This window comes from Oncorhynchus kisutch, linkage group LG2, assembly GCF_002021735.2.
Source record: "Oncorhynchus kisutch isolate 150728-3 linkage group LG2, Okis_V2, whole genome shotgun sequence".
Taxonomy (NCBI): domain Eukaryota; kingdom Metazoa; phylum Chordata; class Actinopteri; order Salmoniformes; family Salmonidae; genus Oncorhynchus; species Oncorhynchus kisutch.
In genome coordinates, this window is record NC_034175.2 from 59505190 (window position 1) to 59528664 (window position 23475).

At 40.8% G+C, this 23475-nt stretch overlaps 1 protein-coding gene across 2 annotated transcripts; it reads left to right on the forward strand.

The window, feature by feature from the left end:
- Positions 1-2547: 2547 nt before the first annotated feature.
- LOC109869147 (uncharacterized) lies at positions 2548-17664 on the forward strand. Of its 2 annotated transcripts, none has more exons than XM_020459061.2 (3): positions 2548-2635; positions 12577-14680; positions 14921-17664. In XM_020459061.2, exons 2-3 carry the CDS (start codon positions 12601-12603, stop codon positions 16105-16107), a joined length of 3267 nt encoding a protein of 1088 aa, XP_020314650.2. In that variant the 5' UTR covers positions 2548-2635; positions 12577-12600; the 3' UTR covers positions 16108-17664. The 2 variants fall into 2 exon arrangements, with proteins under 2 accessions (XP_020314650.2, XP_020314659.2); XM_020459070.2 differs by lacking the exon at positions 2548-2635 and adding an exon at positions 2648-2962.
- Positions 17665-23475: the final 5811 nt, after the last annotated feature.

Consider the following 23475-nt stretch of genomic DNA (forward strand, 5'->3'; position numbering starts at 1 on the left):
CTAAGATTTTGAAAGTATGATGTTGACATGATCAGCCCAATCAAAGCTACAGTAGATATAACGTGATTTGTCATTTTATCTGTGGCCAATAACCTTGAGCCTTCTTCGATTGGCACTTTTAATGTAAATCTATGGCAGCACCCAAGGGGCTTGATTTTCGAGCACAAAATAAGATATACTGTTTATTTTTGCTAAATAGGTGGGGCCCACATGACGGGTCGCCACTGATGATTTTTTTACCTTTATTTAACGAGACAAGTTAGTTAAGAACAAATTCTTATTTTCAATAACGGCCTAGGAACAGTGGGTTTAACTACCTTGTTCAAGGGGCCGAACGGCAGATTTTTACCTTGTCAGCTCGGAGATTCGATTTTGCAACCTTCCGGTTACTAGTCCAACACTCTAACCACTAGGCCACCTGCCTAGTTTAACCTTTCTTACAATAGCATGTTCGTCCACATTCCCTCTCCTTAGACATTTTCGAAAAAAGGTCTGAGGAAGGACGCAGTAGTTGAACAAATCTAATTGAGAAAACACCACGGTCTCTGGCCCACACTCCAGCACAATAGGAGGCAGTAATGCACCATTGACGTTGGATGCCAACCCCTGGTAAATCCCATCTAAGACAACGTCTCTACTTTGGGGCGCATGCAGCGTTGCCACGTTCGTGGTTTTCCTGCATTTTGGCTACTTTGACAACGATGTTGCGGTTGAAAAGGTATTGGCCGCGGGTTTTGGGGCTATTTATAAATTGTACCGCGGCTGCCATGGCATTTCTCTTAAAAAATATACATGTCACTGACCGCTAACTGAGGCAGGCTGTTGCTGAGGGAGGGAGTGAGTGAGCGGTGGGGAAGGCGGGGGGTGGGGGTGTGTTGAGAGAACACAACAGTTCTTGGCTGAGTCACGTGAGCAAGAGGAGAGCTGCACGTGTTCACGTTGTGACAACTTCTTACCAGTTGTTGGTAGGCTATTTAGATTGTCATAATGGAGACACCTATTTCCAACTCTTTTTCCATAAAACATAGCAATACGCTAGAACTGAGACACATCAAGAAGTAATGGAAACAAAACACTGGAAAACGACTTTGGGCGCATTATATAAATTCGGGGGTGGTTTAAAGTGCATTATCTATGACTGCTTAAAGAAAACGGTATCAAGCAAAGTGCTTTATGCATGCTCAGTTCTTGGTTCTCGGGGGTTTCCCGAGTGAATTTGAAATGGAAGTTATGGAACTCTCTCGCGTGGTTCATTTTATGAGGAAAAGTCATTTGTAAAAATATACATTTGCCTCTGTTAGCCATCAAGTAGACTATTAATGAATATGCCATTGTAGGCAACCATTAGATACAATAAATATGTTGAAATTAAGATATCACTGGAGTCATTACGAATCAAATTGTGCCACTTGTGTATCCTACCTGGAGCTGGTGAACGTGTTGCCTTGTGTTATTATGAACAAATTAAATTGACGGTAACAGTAGTCAGATTAGGCTACTGGTAGACTACAACAAAACTTTTTTTTTTAAATAACCACTGACTGTTGATGACAAGCATATTCAGTTAATATACATTTTATTAATATTCAGTGATTTAAATTATGACCCCTGTTGCAGCAGGCTATTTGGGAAACAAGCATTTCTTATCGCAAAATTCATTAATAAATGTGTCTGTTAATTTGAACTAAGCAAGCTGCTAAATCGTTCACTTTATATCTTGCCTACATCTTGTCTAGGCTACTGTAAACTATCAGAATTTACATGTAGGCCTATCAGGGGCTATAGGCTACCTGTAGCTACCAGTCAATCTCGAAAATGGGCCATTTATAACGGTTTGTAGGCTTAACATCTGAGACATGGCAGCACAATTGCCAGAAAATAGACTAACATTCGTTTTTTATGTTCATCCAGGTGTTTCTTGCTCAGAGATTGAGATCCTCAGTCCAACTTTCATCACTCTAACTTTACATTTATAAACCTGGTTTGAGCCCTGAATGCTGATTGGCTGAAAGCCTTGGTATACCTATTACTGTTCTAATTACAGTGGTAACCAGTTTATAATAGCAATAAGGCCCCCCGGGGATATGTGGTATATGGCCAATATACCATGACTAACGGCTGAATCCAGGCACTCCACATTGCACCGTGAGTAAAAAACAGCCCTTAGCCGTGGTATATTGGCCATATACCATACCCCTTGTGCCTTATGCCATAATAAAGGAATTTGAATATGTGGCAAAATCAAATATAATTGCCCCCTTTATAAACTCACCAGATCATTTTCCATTTATGGATGTCGATTTAACTCGTTTGACTGCTATTATTATAATTAAGCAATGTCATATAGCTTGCAATAATTATTATTTTGAAACCCGAATTTTGCTTCCAACGTCGTTACTATATTATTCCTTCTTAATTGTCTCGATAACGTTATGGGGAAAGTGTTTATTGTATAGATATGGCAACTCCCCTCTTGCTGTTTTGGGGCTAGTTTTATGCCTTTTATGTGGGTTTTGAGTGGTCATTGGGCTAGAAAATGTGCCTTGATCTGGCAACCCTGGGCGCATGCTATCCTCGATTTATCTCAGGGCACAACAGTGGCGCTAGCTATATCGTTTCAAGCTCTACTCCTCCGGTAAGAACGTCATAGACGTTTATTCCAATTTTACGGTTAATTAGTCAACGTTACAACACGTGCTTAGGTGTTAGCTCCCTCGAGTCGCTGTATTATGAAGTCAACATTTGTTTATCTCCTTTTCTGGCCTGCGGTGGGAGGTTACTATATTACCAAATATTTTTACAACTAACCCTTATTGTTCTACCTGTGACATTCCCCTGTTCTCGCATTGTTTCGCTCGCTCTCTAATGTCGGACGTGAGGCAGTGCTGCTTGCTGACGGAATGGAGTGGTGGTGGGGGTGTTATTTTAGCCCTTTTTTAAAATGGTTCATTTACCCCCTCAGGTTTGTATTAGCGTTGTAAAAAATACTTATACTGAGAATAAATATGAGTGTTTTGGTCTGTCAGCTATTTTATTGAAACAAACCACTGACTCAAAACAGGTCAGGTGGTAGATATGTAGCTAACAGTATAGCCGAAGTGGGAACGCCAAGCAGATGCGTCACATTTATACATCCAGTAAAGATCTGTCTCATTGTTCTATCTGTGGTATAGCACCCCCCACTTCTCTTCAGAAAATGGGCGTGACTTCACATCGTTTTCAGATTTTAAGAAAATGGCGGAAAATATGCTGATGAAATCCGACGAGAGCGGATACAAATTCAATGCTTAAACAAATTAATTATTTAAACTAATTATGACAAATGTTAAGAACATGTTGTGCAATGTAATGACTTTTCATATAGGTTACGTTGGCTGACAATTTGTTAGCTACACTATCCTTACGAACTGATTAGCATTACATCAGTATGTACCGGTGTTTAGCTCGTTACCTAACGTTAGTTGACTATTAATACATCGAGCTTGCCAGGCAGTATATTAACTATAATCTAACTGCCCAACGTTTATTGACTTGATTATTCACGTCATTCTTAGCTAAGTGGTGTAGTCGAGGTGCGTTCTCAAAGGACATAGTTAATTCTGGCTATCTACTCCGATTTCAGAGCACTCTCGTCTGAGTGTGCCAGAGCGCAGAATGACTGATGCATTTACGAGGGCGAGTAAAATGGTCAGAGTGGGGTGTTCTCTCAATTGTGTCTGGAAATAGCTAGCAAGCTAGCCAACATTAGCTAGTTAGCTTGGGTGCTTTTATTTTATTTCACCTTTATTTAACCAGGTCGGCCAGTTGAGAAGTTCTAATTTACAACTGCGTCCTGGCCAAGTTAAAGCAAAGCAGTGCGACAAAACGACAACACAGAGTTACACATGGAATAAACAAACATAATAAATAACACAATAGAAAATCTGTATAGAGTGCGTGCAAATGATGTAAGGAGGTAAGGCAATAAATATGCCATAGTGGCAAAATAATTACAATTTAGCAATTGGAGTGATAATGTGTGGATGAGGATATGCAAGTAGGAATACTGGTGTGCAAAAGAGAAGAAAAAAAACAACATATGGGGATGAGGTAGGCAGTTGGTTGGGCTATTTACAGCTGCAGCGATTGGTAAACTGCTCTGACAGCTGATGCTTGAAGTTAAGTGAGGGAGATCTAAGTCTCCAACTTCAGTGATTTTTGCAATTCGTTCCAGTCATTGGCAGCAGAGAACTGGAAGGAAAGGCGGCCAAAGTAGGTGTTGGCTTTGGGGATGACCAGTGAAATATATCTGCTGGAGCCCGTGCTACGAGTGGGTGCTGCTATGGTGACCAGTGAGCTGAGATAAGGCGGGGCTTTACCTAGCAGAGACTTGTAGATAACCTGTAGCCAGTGGGTTTGGCAACGAGTATGAAGCGAGGGCCAGCCAACGAGAGCGTACAGGTCGCAATGGTGTGTAGTGTATGGGGCTTTGGTGACAAAACGGATGGCACTGTGATAGACTGCATCCAGTTTGTTGAGTAGAGTGTTGGAGGCTATTTTATAGATGATATCACCAAAGTCGAGGATCGGTAGGATGGTCAGTTTTACGAGGGTATGTTTGGCAGGATGCTCTGTTGCGATACAGGAAGCCGATTCTAGAATTAATTTTGGATTGGAGATGCTTAATGTGAGTCTGGAAGGAGAGTTTACAGTCTAACCAGACACCCAGGTATTTGTAGTTGTCCACGTATTCTAAGTCAGAGCCGTCCAGAGTAGTGATGCTGGACGGGCGAGCAGGTGCGGGCAGTGATTGATTGAATAGCATGCATTTAGTTTTACTTGCAGTTGGACTCCACGGAAGGAGAGTTGTATGGCATTGAAGCTCGTCTGGAGGTTAGTTAACATTAACACAGTATCCAAAGAGGTGCCAGAAGTAGACAGAATGGTGTCGTCTGCGTAGAGGTGGATCAGAGAATCACCAGCAGCAAGAGCAACATCATTGATGTATACAGAAAAGAGTCGCCCTGAGAATTGAACCCTGTGGCACACCCATAGAGACTGCCAGAGGTCCGGACAACAGGCCCTCCGATTTGACACACTGAACTCTATCAGAGAAGTAGTTGGTAAACCAGGCTAGGCAATCATTTGAGAAACCAAGCCCTGTCGAGTCTGCCAATAAGAATGTTGTGATTGACAGAGTCAAAAGCCTTGGCCAGGTCGATGAATATGGCTGCACAGTAATGTCTCTTATCGATGGCGGTTATGATGTCGTTTAGGACCTTGAGCGTGGCTGAGGTGCACCCGTGGCCAGCTCTGAAACCAGATTGCATAGCAGAGAAGATACGGTGGGATTCAAAATGGTCGGTAATCTGTTTGTTAACTCTTGCTCCTACCTGAGACGCAGACGTCCCATCTAGACATCAGGAAATGCAAATGTGCTACGCTACATGCTAATAGCACTTGTTAAAACTCAAACGTTCATTAAAATACACATGCAGGGTATCGAATTAAAGCTACACTCGTGAATCCAGGCCACAAGTCAGATTTTTTAAATGCTTTTCGGCGAAAGCATGAGAAGCTATTATCTGATAGCATGTAACACCCCAAAAGACCCACAGGGGACGTAAACAAAATAATTAGCATAGTCGGCGCTACACAAAACGCACAAATAAAATATAAAACATTCATTACCTTTGACCATCTTCTTTGTTGGCACTCCTAGATGTCCCATAAACATCACTATTGGGTCTTTTTTTCGATTAAATCGGTCCATATATAGCCTAGATATCGATCTATGAAGACTGTGTGATCCAGGAAAAAATAGCGTTTTATAACGTAACGTCATTTTTTAAAATTAAAAAAGTCGACGATAAACTTTCACAAAACACTTCGAAATACCTTTGTAATGCAACTTTAGGTATTAGTAAACGTTAATAAGCGATCAAATTGATCACAAGGCGATGTATATTCTATAGCTGTACCTCTGGAAATGATGTCCGGATAAATCTCCACCAAAATATCCGGTCGGAGACCGGAAGAAATGTGATGCCTCGTGTCTGTTTGACAAAGAAACAATTCGTAGGCAAATGACAAGACTGTTGACATCGTGTGGAAGCTGTAGGTACTGCAACCTCTGCTCCATTTAATGTGGTTCATGTTTAACAATGGGTTCAAGTGGCGCATGGATATATTTTCCCATTTTCAGTGATCAGATTTTCCTGCGCTTTTCGATGAAACGCACGTTCTGTTATAGTCACAGCCGTGATTTAACCAGTTTTATAAACGTCTGAGTGTTTTCTATCCACACATACTAATCATATGCATATACTATATTCCTGGCATGAGTAGCAGGGCGCTGAAATGTTGCGCGATTTTTAACAGAATGTTCGAAAAAGTGAGGGGTAGGATGAAGAGGTTTTAACCTGTTGACGGGGTAGGGTTCCCTTTTGGGAACGAACCCTCCCACGTTCAGCTGGAACGGTGGCGCACGGAATGCAAAAATATTCTTAGAAATATTTAACCTCCACACATTAACAAGTCCAATAGCTCAAATGAAAGATAAACACCTTGTTCATCTAGCCAGCAAGTCAGATTTTTAAAAATGTTTTACGGCGAAAACATAGCACATATTTATGTCAAACCACCACCAAAGACACAGCTAATTTGAATAGCCAAAAAATGCAATCAACAAACGCACGATTAAAAGAAAAATAATTCACTAACCTTTTGAAAATCTTCATCAGATGACAGTAATAGGACATGTTACACAGTACATTTATGTTTTTTTCAATAATATGCTATTTAGATCCATAATTCTCTGTTTACAATGACGGCATGTTCACAAAATGCTACTCAAATGTCCGGAGAAATGATGATAGCTCCGGCAGATAACAAGCAATACACATCATAAACTTTGACTAAATATACATGTTCTACATATAGATAGAAAGATACACTTCTTCTTAATGCAACCGCTATGTTACATTTATTTTTAACGTTACAGAATTCGTTCACTGGGCTATAATATGAGACGGCGCTCAGAAATTAGCATTATGTCTCCTCTATCTCGGAGTCCACAGAAACCCATAATTAACACATAAATATTCCCTTACCTTTGATGTTCTTCGATCAGAAGACGTGGAAGGAGTTATACTTACCAAAAACTGCGTTTGGTTTTCAAGTCTGTGTCTTTAGGTTATCAAACGCGACAAATTCCGGTTGAAATGCAGCCAAAATTACATATTATATGTCGACTAAACTGGTCAAACTAAGTGCAGAATCAAGCTTTAGCATGTTCTAAACATGCAAAACAATCCTTAGCTCGAACAGACAAACCGAAATCGTTTGGTCAATCCTGGAAGAAAGAGAGCTCCGGACCAGACGCGCGCATGAAAGTACATGTATTTTCGCGTGACCCGGAGGTTTCAGCCCGCCAAAACTCGAGGGAGCGTGCGATTCTCACAATGAGAGGCCCCACTGAAAGGGGACATCGCGCTGAAGAGATAGGAACTGTTCCCAGATCTGTAGCTGGTTGGGAAGGGTGGGGGCGATGACGTCAAAGTTGGCCCAACTTTCATGATGGCAAGAGAGAGTTTGGGAGAATGGCTGCCCTGAGAGTTCTGCTTTACATACAGACATAATTTGAACGGTTTTAGAAGCTTTAGAGTGTTTTCTATTCAATTATTATTATTATATGCATATATTAGCAATTTATGACAGATTTTTCTTCTGTTTACTATGGGCACTCAATTCCTCCAAAGAGGGCTGACTACTGCCCCATCTTTAGTATTTGTAATAATGACAATTACAACAATACTGAATGAACACTTATTTTAACTTAATATAATACATCAATAAAATCAATTTAGCCTCAAATAAATAATGAAACATGTTTTAAATAATGCAAAAATAAAGTGTTGAAGAAAGTGTGTTGTAGAAGAAAGTAAAAGTGCAATATGTGCCATGAAAGAAAGCTAACATTTAAGTTCCTTGCTCAGAACATGAGAACATATGAAAGCTGGTGGTTCCTTTTAACATGAGTCTTCAATATTCCCAGGTAAGAAGTTTTAGGTTGTAGTTATTATAGAAATTATAGGACTATTTCTCTCTATACCATTTGTATATCATGTACCTTTGGCTATTGGATGTTCTTATAGGCACTTTAGTATTGCCAGTGTAACAGTATAGCTTCCGTTCCTCTCCTCGCTCCTCCCTAGGTTCGAACCAGGAACACAACAACAACAGCTACACTCGAAGCAGCTTTACCCATGCAGAGCAAGGGGAACAACCACTCCAAGTCTCAGAGCGAGTGACGTTTGAAACGCTATTAGCGCGCACCCTGCTAACTAGCTAGCCATTTCACATCGGTTACACAAGCCTAGTCTCTGGAGTTGATAGGCTTGAAGTCATAAACAGCACAATGCTTGACACACAACGAAGAGCTGCTGGCAAAACGCACGAAGGTGCTGTTTGAATGCTTATGAGCCTGCTGGTGCCTACCACCGCTAAGTCAGACTGCTCTATCAAATCATAGACTTAATTATAACATAATAACACACAGAAATACGAGCCTTAGGTCATTAATATGGTCGAATCCGGAAACTATCATCTCGAAAACAAGACGTTTATTCTTTCAGTGAAATACGGAAATGTGTTTCACTAATTTCAGTTAGCTAAATATGCAGGTTAATCTTTCCAGTGAAAAAATCATTAAAGTAATTGGCAATATTAGTGCGTTTTTTTGATGAATGAGCTATCTGATTCAATGAATGATGTAACCAAGTTTGCCTTTTTCCCCAAAAAATTCATTTAAGGTGATCCAAAGCTTTCATAGTGCAGTTTCTTCTTTTTATTCAGTTTATTCGCATGATTTCTCAATTTGCAGTGTGTTTGCCAATCGGTTGTGCAGCCAGACTTATTAGCCATTCCTTTTGCCTCATTCCTCTCAACCATACAATTTTTCAATTCCTCATCAATCCACAGGGATTAACAGTTTTTACAGTTATTTTCCTAATGGGTGCATGCTTATTATTAACTGGAATAAGCAATTTCATAAATGTTTCGAGTGCAGCATCTGGTTGCTCCTCATTACACCATAGACCAACAAATATGATTTACATCAACAACATAGGAATCACTACAAAACCTATTGTATGACCTCTTATATACTATATTAGGCCCAGCCTTTGGAACTTTGGTTTTCCTAGATATGGCTACTATATTGTGATCACTACATCTGATGGATTTGGATACTGCTTTAAAGCATATTTCTGCAGTATTTGTAAAGATGTGATCAATACATGTTGATGATTTTATTCCTGTGCTGTTTGCAACTACCCTGGTAGGTTGACTGAACCTGAACCAGGTTGCAGGCACTAGTTACAGTTTGAAACTTTCTCTTGAGTGGGCAGCCTGATGAAAGCCAGTCACTATTTAAATCACCCAGAATATATACCTCTCTGTTGACCTCACATACAGTGCATTCGGAAAGTATTTAGACCCCTTGACTTTTTCCACATTTTGTTTACGTTACAGCCTTATTCTACAATGGATTTAATACATGTTTTGCCTCATCAATCTACACACAATACCCAATAATGACAAAGCGAAATCAGGTTTTTAGAAAATTGTGAAAATATCTTAGAAAACAAAATAGAAATACCTTATTTACATTCAGAACCAGTCAAAAGTTTGGATACACCTAGTCATTCCAGGGTTTTTCTTTATTTTGACTATTTTCTACATTATAGAATAACAGTGATGACATCAAAACTATGAAATAACACATATGGAATCATCAAGAGTTTTGGTTCCATCCGCCGTGTCTTTGTGAGACACAGAGTAGGTGAACGGATGATCTCTGCATGTGTGGTTCCCACTGTGAAGTATGGAGGAGGGGGTGTGATGGTGCTTTGCTGTTTTGATGTCTTCACTATTATTCTACAATGTAGAAAATAGTAAAAATAAAGAAAAACCCTTGAATAAGTAGGTGTGTCCAAACTTTTGACAACTTGTTTGGAGTCCACCTGTGGTAAATTCAATTAATTGGAAAAGATTTGAAAAAGGCACACACCTGTCTATAAAAGGTCCAACAGTTGACTGTGCATGTCAGAGCAGAAACCAAGCCATGAGGTCGAAGGAATTGTCCGTAGAGCGCCGAGACAGGATCGTGTCGAGGCACAGATCTGAGGAAGGGTACCAAAACATTTCTGCAGCATCGAAGTACCGCAAGAACACAGTGGCCTCCATCATTCTTAAATGGAAGACGTTTGGAACCACCAAGACTTCCTAGAGCAATCGGGGGAGACAGGCCTTGGTCAGGGAGGTGACCAAGACCCCGATGGTCACTCTGACAGAGCTCCAGAGTTCCTCTTCCAGAAGGACACCCATCTCTGCACTCCACCAATTAGGCCTTTATGGTAGAGTGGCCAGATGGAAGCCACTCCTCAGTAAAAAGCACATGACAGCCCACTTGGTGGCACTTAAAGGACTCTCAGACCTTGAGAAACAAGGTTTTCTGATCTGATGAAACTGAGATTGAACTCTGGCTTGAATAGGAAACCTAGTCTAGTCACCCAGTCCCTGCCGCTGAAAAACATCCCCACAGCATGATGTTGCCACCACCATGCTTCAATATAGGGATGGTGCCAGCATCATGCTGTGGGGATGTTTTTCAGCGGCAGGGACTGGGTGACTAGACAGGATCGAGGGGAATTGGAACAGAGCAAAGTACAGAGAGATCTTTGATGAAAACCTGCTCCAGAGCGCTCAGAACCTCACTGGGGCGAAGGTTCACCCTCCAACAGGATAACGACCCTAAACACACAGCCAAGACAACACAGAAGTGGCTTTGGGTCAAGTCTCTGAATGTCCTTGAGTGGCCAGCCAGAGCCTGGACTTGAACCCGATCAAACATCTCTGGAGAGACCTGAAAATAGCTGTGCAGCGACGCTCCCCATCCAACCTGACAGAGCTTGAGAGGATCTGCAGAGAAGAATGGGGAAAACTCCCCAAATACAGGTGTGTCAAGCTTGTAGCATCATACCCAAGGGTCTGAAAGGGCCTGAATACTTATGTAAATGTAATTTTGAAGTTTTTATTTTTAATATATTTGCAAAAACCTGTTTTTGCTTTGTCATTATGGGGTATTGTGTATAGATTGATGAGTGGAGAAAACAATTTAATCAGTTTTAGAGTAAGGCTGTAACGTAACAGTATGTGGAAAAAGTCCAGGTTTCTGAATACTTTCCGATGCACTGTATATGTGATCGTATACAAATGTAAGCAAGGTGTAAAATGATTGTTTTAGTCAAATATTATATCTGTTTGGGCTTATTGCAGTCAATTTGCAGTCTACAAATTATTTGTAATTATGATCTGGCACCCTGATCTGGCAACCACATTATGGTTCAATTTTCTGGCAACAGCTCTGATGGACATTCCTGCAGTCTACATGCCAATTGCACACTCCCTCAAAACTTGAGACATCTGTGGCATTGTGTTGTGTGATAATAAAACTGCACATTTTAAAGTGGCCTTTTATTGTCCTCCAACACAAGATGCACCTGTGTAATGATCATGCTGTTTAATCAGCTTCTTGATCTGCTACACCTGTCTGGTGGATGGATTAGTTTGGCATAGGAGAAATGCTTACTAACAGGGATGTAAAAATTGTGTACAGAATTTGAGAGATATAAGATTTTTGTGCGTATGGAAAATGTCAGTGATTTTTTTTTATTTCAGCTCATGAAACATGGGACATACACTTTACATGTTGTGTACATATTCTGTTCAGTACATGACTAGGATTGTGCCTTTTGGCTTCTGGACAATGAAAGAAAGTTGATATGAAAACCAATAGAACAGGAGAGAAATGCATGATTTCAACTGGCATATGAGGAAGTTTTTATGAAATCATTGCCTCCATGTTTCTATGGTCAGATTTAGCCTAGGCTACATTGAAGCAATGTAAGACATGCCTCATAAGTAAAACGTTCAGGTTTCATCAGTTAAGTATATGTTTCCAAAATGCATGTCTCCAGCTCACATTGCAAAGTGGTTGGTGACATGCTGGTAGCCTACCGTTGCCTCTGCATGGCAAATGGGAATAAAAAAAATAGTAGCTCTTTTTAATCGTGGCCATCAAAACTGTTTTTAAAATGCTATCGTATTGTTGCGCTATTATAAAAGCACATATTTCACTCCAGCAACAATGAGCTGGTGAGCTGTAGCTCAAGCGCTGTCTGACAAGTGGTATTCCGCAAAAAATAGATACACATGCCCCAATTTAATTCCACAATATTTAGCAAATTGACCAATAAGCATGACTGTCAAATGTATTTACGATTGTCATATTTGTCCATCAATTAATAAAAAGCATTATTTTGCAAAGGGATTTTTTTTCTTTTCGGTCAGAAACCCTGAGCAGAGCTCACTTATGATTACTTTGTAATCAACCTGCTCGCCTAAACAGTGGTTGGCTATATTCCTATTTCTTCACATACGCACAGCTTGTACCTGAGATACTTCCATTCAACATTATTACCATGTACTAGGCTTATGATGGGTTTCTCCTGACCTATGCTGTGTTTTGTGTAGGTGCAGATGGTAGCAGCCTAAACGATGGATGGGGAACACCAGGAAGAGAATCCTTTACACGAGAAAGGAAATCCTCTACACAATGAAGAGAAGACTTCAAGTGATGTGGAGAAGACTTTATATGACATGGAGAGAGCTTTATGTGACATAAAAAATAGTGCTGAAGAGAGCAGTTCAAGTGATGATAACAGTTCAGGTGATGAGGTAGAAGAAGAAAGACTGGATTCAAACCTCCCAAGTGGTTCAGATCCTCTTCCATCTAATGCAGAAAGCCCCTGCGATAATAGTGAATCTGAGCCGTCCCCCCAAAAAGCAGCACAAGCTAAAAAAACTCGCCTCAAGAAGTTTGCGCCACGGAAAGGCACAAGGTCAAGCCTACGTTCCAGCACAAAATTGACAGTCAGTGCATGTGATACGACAGATGATGGTAAAAGAAAATTGGATAAAAAGCACTTCTGCCTGTATTGCAATGAACCACACCACAACATTGCAAGACATTTAGAAAGGATGCACGCAGAAGAAGCAGCTGTTGGTCATGCTATCAGCTTACCAAAACTCTCCAAAATCAGGTCTCTGTTGCTTGACCAACTCCGTAACAAAGGCAACTATCAACACAACTTTGAAGTTCTTCAAAGTGGAGATGGGGAAATTGTGAGAAATTGTAGACCATCTAACGATGGCGTTTCTATGCGTGACTGCCTGCCCTGCCAACACTGCTTAGCTTTTTTCTCCAAAATTGATTTATGGAAGCATGAGAGCTCATGTAATGCCAGAAAAGGACAAGATGAAACGAGGGGAGGAAAAAGAGTGAGGATCCAGGCTGCGTCCTCTCAACTTGCTCCATTGCCTGTCTATTCTACTGGAGGATGTGAAGAAATAATACACAATATGAATCAAGATGACATCTCATGCCACATCAAAAATGATCCCCTCATATGTAAATATGGCAATGCACTATCTGCAAAGCATGGTCATGCCAAGTCACAGTTCACTTACATTGGTTCAAAAATGAGGGAATTGGCTAGATTTGTACTTGCTGTAAATGAGATGGACTGTGGTGTTCAATATCTGCATGAAGTATGTGTACCATCCAAATTCAAATTGGCCGTTCATGCTGCCAGGAAAATGAGTGGTCATGACCCTGCCTCCGACAGGTACAAGACCCCATCTCTTGCTTTAAAGATTGGCTATTCCTTGAAAAGAGCTACCGAAATAGCTTTTGGGGAGAGTCGTATGACAGAGGACCGTGAGGCAGAGGAACAAGCCAAAAGGTTCATTGAACTTCTTGAAAACGATTGGAATAACTGTTTTTCCGGTCTATCCCTCAGCGCTGTTCCTATGTGTGATGAAGTTGATGTGTCTTCACTAACTGAGGATTTGATCAAACTTCAGAAGTTTCTCAAGGTTGCAGAGGACACAGCGAAGAAAGAATTGCTGGAGAACCCCACCAACACTGTCTGGAAAAAGCTCAATGAAACTCTTCTTGCAGAAATAGCTCTCTTCAACAGAAAAAGGACAGGGGAAGTTGCGAAAATGCTGTTGGAAACGTACACAAACAGGAAGAAAGCTCCAGCTAGTGCAGACATTTTCAATAACCTCTCAAGACTGGAGCAGGAGCTTGGAGACGACAAATTAACCAGGTTGGAAATAGAAGGCAAAAATGGTAGGAAAATGCCAGTCCTACTAACGGAGAGGATGATCTCATCTCTTGAGATCCTTATTGCAAACAGAGACAAAGTTGGTGTGTCAAAGGATAACCCTTATGTCTTTGCACGTAGCCTAGATGCAGCAAGCTACATCAGAGGGTTTGACTGTCTGAGGAAGTGTGCACATGAGTGTGATGCAAAGAATCCTGAAAGTCTGATCCATGCAACAGTGAGGAAAGAGGTTGCTATCCATTGCCAACTACTAAACTTGAATGAAAGTGAATTGGATCAGGTGGCAAAGTTATTGGGACATGACACCCAGGTCCATAAAGAGTACTACAGGCTCTTTGAAAATGCAGCACATCTAGCAGAAATCAGCAAATTGCTGCTTGCAATGGATCAGGTTCCAGTGGTAATTCCAGGGCCATCTGAGGAAAGGGTTGTTTATCCTACATATGGTGAGTGTTAGTTGCTTTACAGGGTATTTGGAGAAAGATGTCCATTGTGTTTTAAGGGGTTAAATTATAAATTCAGTGGAAAAATCTGTTTTTTTGTGCCATTTACATGTTCACTAGACCTACATTTTTTGAGAAGCTGGCAACTTATTACTCTATAGTGTTTGCTCTGTTCCTCTTCACAATATATGATAATGGCACATGTTCATGAATCCTTTTCTTCTGTTTCTATTCATTTCATAGGGACATCTTCTGCAGGGACATACCCAGCTGGGACAGATACTGGAAGGACATATCCTACCGAGACATGTCCTACTGGGTCATCATATCCTACAGAGACATATTCAGCGAAGTCATATACTGTGGAGGCACAGCCTTCAAGGTCATATCATGCTGGGACATATCCTGAGAAGTCATATCCTTCAGGATCACATTCTGCGAGGTCATATTCTGCGGGGACAGATTCTGCGAGAGCATATCCTACCGTGACACATCCTGCAGGGACCGATCCAGCAGGTTCATATGTTGCAGGGACAAATACTGCAGGGACTTATCATGCAAGACTATATCCTGCAAGTCCTTATGGCCTTATGGCCTCATCTCCTGCAACATCATATGCTTCGGGGACTAATCCTGCAAGGTCATATCCTGCAGGAACATATCCTGCACAAACACTTCCAGCGCGTACAGTTATTACGCCAACACTTCATGCACAGACACTTCCAACGCAGAAACTTCCTGTCAGGACAGTTCCTGTGAGGACAAGTCCTGTGAGACCGTGGAGTGATGCGGCTAAGGCTGCGGTAAAGCGTCAGTTGGGACACTTTATCTCAATGATGAAGGTTCCAGGTAAACGGGACTGTGAAGTATGCCTCCACAATGAACCAGCTGTACGAGACAGGACTTGGAGAGACATCAAAAACTATGTGCACAACACAGTAAAATCTATTAAAAGGAAGAAGGGCCTTACAGGAGTGGACCCCAGAAAATGGACAAAGAAAGAATCGGCAAAGATTGCTAAGGAAGAGGTTGGTGGAACAAGGACTGTACCTGCACAGGGTGAAGACGAGAGACTAGAGGCAGGTCCTGTTGCTGTGACAACACAAAGGAAGCAGAAGATATGGAGTGATGAGGCTCAGGCTGCGGTCAGGCGGCAGCTAGGAGACTTCACTAAACTGATGAAGATTCCAGGTAAAACGGAATGTGATGCATGTATTGCAGCTGAACCAGTTCTACAAGGCAGGACATGGAAAGATGTAAAAAACTATGTGCATAACACATTAATGACAATGTGCAGGAGGCATATTTCAGGCAAACAAAACATGGACCATGAAAAACAAAGTCCAGGGACACATAAACCAGGGATGCAACAGAAACCAAAGGTGCCGTTGGGACTTCCAGAAGATCTTCCTGTTTATCTGTACTTATGATTTCTTTGAACTAGTTTCAACACTTTTGATGTAATCTGACCATCTTTGCTCTCTCTGATCTGACATTGTAAAGCAATAATTATGTAGCATTTTTATAATGTCACAACCTACTTTTTTCTACCTATGTATCCGTTAGGCCTGGGAATTGCTAGGGACCTAAACAATATGATTTTATCACAATACTTTGGTGCCAATACTATATATATATATATACATGTGTATATATATTGCGATTCTCACGATTCTATAAGGACTGCGATTCGATACTTAGATTTTATTGCGATTTGATGTTTCAAACATATTGCTCACCATGTCTGCTGCAGAGGGACAGGAGAGAGACATGAGAAAACGAGTTTTGTTCAGTCATGGAAGTAAGTTCTGAAAACATGTTGGCTCCCCATCGAAAAATAAGTTGGTGAACAAGGTAGAGAATAAAAAATACTGGACCTTTTGGCACAGGTACAGCCAACTAGCGCTAGCTAACTTTAACTTCCTAGCAAAATAAATTGAGAATCAATACTTGGAGTCATAGAAATTATAAAATATAATTGAAAATAATATTGCGTTACTCTAATGTATTGAGAGAAACAAATCCACTAGTGGGCCTATCTGTAGCATCTAGGCTACATAGTGAAATATTATGCATGAGCACTAAATATATGTTCAACATTAATAGATTACATGTACCAATTACAGTGAATAGTTTTTTGAACATTGTAGATGAAAGTTGTGCAAACCTAGACCGTTAAACTGATAACTTTACCTTTTAGATCACACTAATGGTATACTTCACCAAATGGATCTGGATCCAGATGTACAAAATGTGTACCATTGTATGTGTAGCTAATGTATATGTGTAGGTTAGGTTTTGAGTTTAACAACTGACCAGCAAACTTGTGAATTTAGCGGGTTATTCCATTTGAAATTTGTGTGACTTTTAATGGATTATAAATACATGGCATCACAGGAAGTTGGTGGCATCTTAATTGGGGAGGTCGGGCTCGTCGTAATGGCTGAAGCGGAATCAGTGAAATGGTATCAAATACATCAAACATATGGTTTCCATGTGTTGGCCATTCCATTTACTCCGTTCCGACTATTATTATGAGCCGTCTTCCCCTCAGCAGCCTCCACTGCATGGCCTACAGCATACACTATCTACATCCATGCATTTTGAAGCATGGTTGAAATTATTATCATGGATATTTTACTTATGTTATTAACGATAGCTAGTATTCCTAGCTACTGGTGTATCAGTAGTTGTTTTTATATATTTTTCAAAAACACTGTTTTTATCATTCCTTTCAATCATGCTAGTTTTTGTGGATATTTGCATCTAGAGCTGACATTCATTTTCATTACTAAGCCAGATTCCCACAGCTCCATGACCCAGTGAGCCATCTCAGTCCTGGTGAGTTGCTTTAGTCAAAAGGTGCTGTACAGTGCCTTGCGAAAGTATTCGGCCCCCTTGAACTTTGCGACCTTTTGCCACATTTCAGGCTTCAAACATAAAGATATAAAACTGTATTTTTTTGTGAAGAATCAACAACAAGTGGGACACAATCATGAAGTGGAACGACATTTATTGGATATTTCAAACTTTTTTAACAAATCAAAAACTGAAAAATTGGGCGTGCAAAATTATTCAGCCCCTTTACTTTCAGTGCAGCAAACTCTCTCCAGAAGTTCAGTGAGGATCTCTGAATGATCCAATGTTGACCTAAATGACTAATGATGATAAATACAATCCACCTGTGTGTAATCAAGTCTCCGTATAAATGCACCTGCACTGTGATAGTCTCAGAGGTCCGTTAAAAGCGCAGAGAGCATCATGAAGAACAAGGAACACACCAGGCAGGTCCGAGATACTGTTGTGAAGAAGTTTAAAGCCGGATTTGGATACAAAAAGATTTCCCAAGCTTTAAACATCCCAAGGAGCACTGTGCAAGCGATAATATTGAAATGGAAGGAGTATCAGACCACTGCAAATCTACCAATACCTGGCCGTCCCTCTAAACTTTCAGCTCATACAAGGAGAAGACTGATCAGAGATGCAGCCAAGAGGCCCATGATCACTCTGGATGAACTGCAGAGATCTACAGCTGAGGTGGGAGACTCTGTCCATAGGACAACAATCAGTCGTATATTGCACAAATCTGGCCTTTATGGAAGAGTGGCAAGAAGAAAGCCATTTCTTAAAGATATCCATAAAAAGTGTCGTTTAAAGTTTGCCACAAGCCACCTGGGAGACACACCAAACATGTGGAAGAAGGTGCTCTGGTCAGATGAAACCAAAATTGAACTTTTTGGCAACAATGCAAAACGTTATGTTTGGCGTAAAAGCAACACAGCTCATCACCCTGAACACCATATCCCCACTGTCAAACATGGTGGTGGCAGCATCATGGTTTGGGCCTGCTTTTCTTCAGCAGGGACAGGGAAGATGGTTAAAATTGATGGGAAGATGGATGGACCCAAATACAGGACCATTCTGGAAGAAAACCTGATGGAGTCTGCAAAAGACCTGAGACTGGGACGGAGATTTGTCTTCCAACAAGACAATGATCCAAAACATAAAGCAAAATCTACAATGGAATGGTTCAAAAATCAACATATCCAGGTGTTAGAATGGCCAAGTCAAAGTCCAGACCTGAATCCAATCGAGAATCTGTGGAAAGAACTGAAAACTGCTGTTCTCCATCCAACCTCACTGAGCTCGAGCTGTTTTGCAAGGAGGAATGGGAAAAAAAATTCAGTCTCTCGATGTGCAAAACTGATAGAGACATACCCCAAGCGACTTACAGCTGTAATCGCAGCAAAAGGTAGCGCTACAAAGTATTAACTTAAGGGGGCTGAATAATTTTGCACGCCCAATTTTTCAGTTTTTGATTTGTTAAAAAAGTTTGAAATATCCAATAAATGTCGTTCCACTTCATGATTGTGTCCCACTTGTTGTTGATTCTTCACAAAAAAATACAGTTTTATATCTTTATGTTTGAAGCCTGAAATGTGGCAAAAGGTCGCAAAGTTCAAGGGGGCCGAATACTTTCGCAAGGCACTGTAGATTAGGCTTGCCAAGTGGGCAGAGTGCGCGCTTTAGGACCATTGGAAGGTTCTGAAAGGGAAAAATCTGTCCACCTATTGCACCGGGCAAAGTCAGTGACACTTTCAGATCATAGCAAAGGGCCCACTTATGGCTGCATTTCTGATTTTCCACCCTTCTCCCAAAGTGACTGGGAGTATTTTTTTTTTAAAGAAGAAGATATATTTCACCTTTATTTAACCAGGTAGGCCAGTTGAGAACAATTTCTCATTTACAACTGCGACCTGGCCAAGATAAAGCAAGGCAGTGCGACAAAAACAACAGCAGAGTTACACATGGGATAAACAAATGTACAGTCAATAACACAATAGAAAAACTATATACAGTGTGTGCAAATGTAGTAAGATTAGGGAGGTAAGGCAATAAATAGGCCATAGTGGCGAAATCATTTAAATTTAGCATTGACACTGGAGTGATCGATGTGCAGATGATGATGTGCAAGTGGAGATACTGGTGTGCAAAAGAGCAAACAAATAACAATATGGGGATGAGGTAGTTGGGTGGGCTATTTACAGATGGACTGTGTACAGGTGCAGTGATCCGTAAGCTGCTCTGACAGCTGATGCTTATAGTTAGTGAGGGAGATATAAGTCTCCAGCTTCAGTGACTTTTGCAGTTCATTCCAGTCATTGGCAGTATTCAAGTAAACTCTTTGAAAGAAGTGTGGAGAATCCCGAAGCAGCGTGAGTTATGGCTGATGGGTTTGGCTTCAAACCAATGTCTACTTCTCACTTACACTAAGTGTAAAAAACATTAGGAACACCTTCCTAATATTGAGTTGCACCCCCTTTTGCCCTCAGAACAGCCTCAATTCGTCTGGGCATGGACTCTACAAGGTGTCAATTGTTTCACAGGGATGCTAGCCCATGTTGACTCCAATGCTTCCCACAGTTGTGTCAAGTTGGCTGGATGTCCTTTGGGTGGTGGACAATTTGTGAAAAACCCAGCAGTCTTGCAGTTCTTGAAACACTTAAAACGGTGCGCCTGGTACCTACTACCATACTCTGTTCAAAGGCACAAATCCTTTGTCTTGCCCATTCACCCTCTGAATGGCACACATGCATAATCCATGTCTCCATGGGGACATATCAGTGGATTTAACAAGTGACTGCATTTATTGATTAACAGCTTGAATACCACCATATAGCTATCTATCTACAGTAGCCTAGATTTGTTTGCATACATTTCTTATGACAACCGATCTGGTGTTAGAACTTGTACAAATGCTACAAAAACGGTAGCACATTGTTTGCTGGTAGTTATTGTAAAGAAATGAGCACGTGAGAGCTGTCTCACAACGGCAGTTGGTTAGCTTGCTAGCTACTTCCAGACACAAATGAGCGAACTCACTCTGACCATTTAACTCGCCCTAGCAGAGCTAAGTATCTAGAGCGTTAGTGACTGTAACTGTGTTGCTAGCAACAATTTAATTCCGTTTTTTGCCCACCTTTACTGACAACTGTCATATTCGACGGGTGTTGCGTGTTCGTAAATTCATCAGTTATTCAACAGTTGTAACAATGAAAAAATCGTGGGTTATTGTGCGCTCTGACACACTCAAGGGAGAGTGCTCTGAAATCGTAAATTATCCAAATGAATTTACGAACACACCCTCAATCAATGCATACTATATTGTGGAGGCTATCGCCCCACAATTATTTATGGTCACTAGTAACTTTTACTATAATGTTGGTTGACTTCCCATCCAATTTCAGGACGCTTTTGGTTCTCCAATCCACGTCTTTGACCAAAAGTTGCTATTGTAAATGTGATTTTGCCAATTGGAATTGGTTCCTTTGTTCTCCGTTTGTAATTAGTTTCAGAGAATCACACAAAACCTATTCCTATTGTACCTGTCTTTCCTGCTAAATATGTAGATCATAAGGCTCTAGCGTTCCATGTAATTGTTTTATTGCTTGTCTAATATTAACATTTACACTTTTTATATTAATATTTATTCACTACTATCTTAACCATATTGATTTCACAACAGCTGTTTAAGTTCAACATTAAGGCTGACTTGTATAGGGTCTGTTGTTACACACCCCACTATTTACTGTCTAAAGACATGGATATCATTAATAGTGTTTTTTTCTTCAATATGTATTTCTTATTAAGCTACCTTTTGTTGCCCCCTGGTGCTCATTGTGTACTGTATATGTAAGATACTATATTTGCTTGGTTAATAAATTGTTACTTGATCTAAACTTTCAAATGTTATTTCAGTTCTGAGAATATTCATACAGCTTACTTGATGTTCCAACAGGGATTTAGAATTGTACCAATAACAATTATGGAAAACAACAGTTTTGAGATTTAAAGGGATACTTCAGGATTTTGGCAATGAGGCCCTTTATCTACTTCCCCAGAGTCAGATGAACTCGTGGATATGATTTTTATGTATCTGTTTCCAGTATGAAGGAAGTTAAGAGGTAGTTTTGTGAGCCAATGCTAACATTAGCACTATGACTGGAAGTCTATGGGTATCTAGTAGGATGCTAGCAGATACCCATAGACTTCCAGACTTCCACAACACCCTAGGTAAGTTGAAAATAAGCTAAACCTTCCAAAAAGTGATCTGTCCCTTTAATACTTTAAACAATTATACAGATGCAGTACATTTGGATTGCTGCACTTGTTTGGGGGAAAGCTTTTCATCATAATCTCGGTCTCCCTCTCCTCCTCTCCTTCCTTTCTCCTTCCAGGCTCTGGTATCTTGCTCTTACTTTTCCTTGCTAACTTCCTGAGGTGAGATCACAGCCAGGCTGTGCAGGCACTACAGTGTTCATGCCATGGTGCTGAACGACATGTTCCAGCTGCCCATCTTCCTGGTGAGTCTCACTCTATCAGGAGTACTCCTGGCGTGGAGGTCTGGAGAACGGTTTATTTTGATGTTTGTTCTACCTCATAGTTGATTGATTCATGTCACTGATCTTTTCCTCTTTCAATTACACCCCACAAGACAGTCACTTCATCTACTCATTCAGCCCAGTGCATCAGGCATCAACAAACTGTTCATTTGCCTGGCAGAGTCACCTACAACCAAGGTACACATACATACATACAGTGCCTTGCGAAAGTATTCGGCCCCCTTGAACTTTGCAACCTTTTTCCACATTTCAGGCTTCAAACATAAAGATATAAAACTGTATTTTTTTGTGAAGAATCAACAACAAGTGGGACACAATCATGAAGTGGAACGACATTTATTGGATATTTCCAACTTTTTTAACAAATCAAAAACTGAAAAATTGGGCGTGCAAAATTGTGTATATATACACACACACACACATAGCCATGGTGAGAGGGGCTCTAGTCCAAGTTACTGTAAAAGACTGACAAGTTGTTAAAAGGGCTATATAAATAACATTTGATTGATGGACTCCTCTCTCCCCAGGTGAAGCGTCTCGTCTGTGCATACCATGTTCAGCTACAGTGAGTTCAGAGTTCACAAGTTGTGTGGACCCCAAGCACAGAATGGGAGATAAAACACACACAAACACTGAGTTTACATAACGTAAACTGACTAGGTGAATCCAGGTGAAAGCTATGATCCCTCGAGGCAATTGAGACACGGATTGTGTATGTGTGGCATTCAGAGGGTGAATGGGTAAGACACAAAAAGTGCTTTGAGCAGGGTCAATAACTGCAACGTTGCTGGGTTGTTCACACTCAACCGTTTCCAGTGTGTATCAAAAATGACCAACAGCCTGGTGCATAACTGTGGGAAGCATTGGAGTCACCATGGGCCAGTATCCCTGTGAAACACTTTCGACACCTTGTGAAGTCCATGCCCCCGATGAATTGATTCTCTTCTGAAGGTTAAAGGGGTTGCAACTCAATATTAGGAAGGTGTTCCTAATGTTTTGTGCACTGTGTAGATTCATGCATAATCACAAAACATGAAGAACAGTTTGAGCCACACTCCAGGCTACCTTCAGATAAAGTTGTTGGACATTCAGCATCCACACAGAGTTTGAGACACTGTTTCTGTGGCAGAGGATTAAAGGACAAGAACAGAAACAACACATCTCAACCCTATCCAATCATGTCCATGTCTGTGTGTATGATTCGTATGTGTGTGTGTAATGGGACAATAGCCTGATGTTTTGTTTGTGGAAGCTGGGTGCTCTTGATAGCATCACAGGCAGGGAGATGCCATCAACTATTACAGATTACAAAGGGAAACCCAGCTGTGAGCTGCCTAGTAATGCAAGCCTACCAGATGAGCTAAATGCCGTCTACGCTCGCTTCGAGGCAAGCAA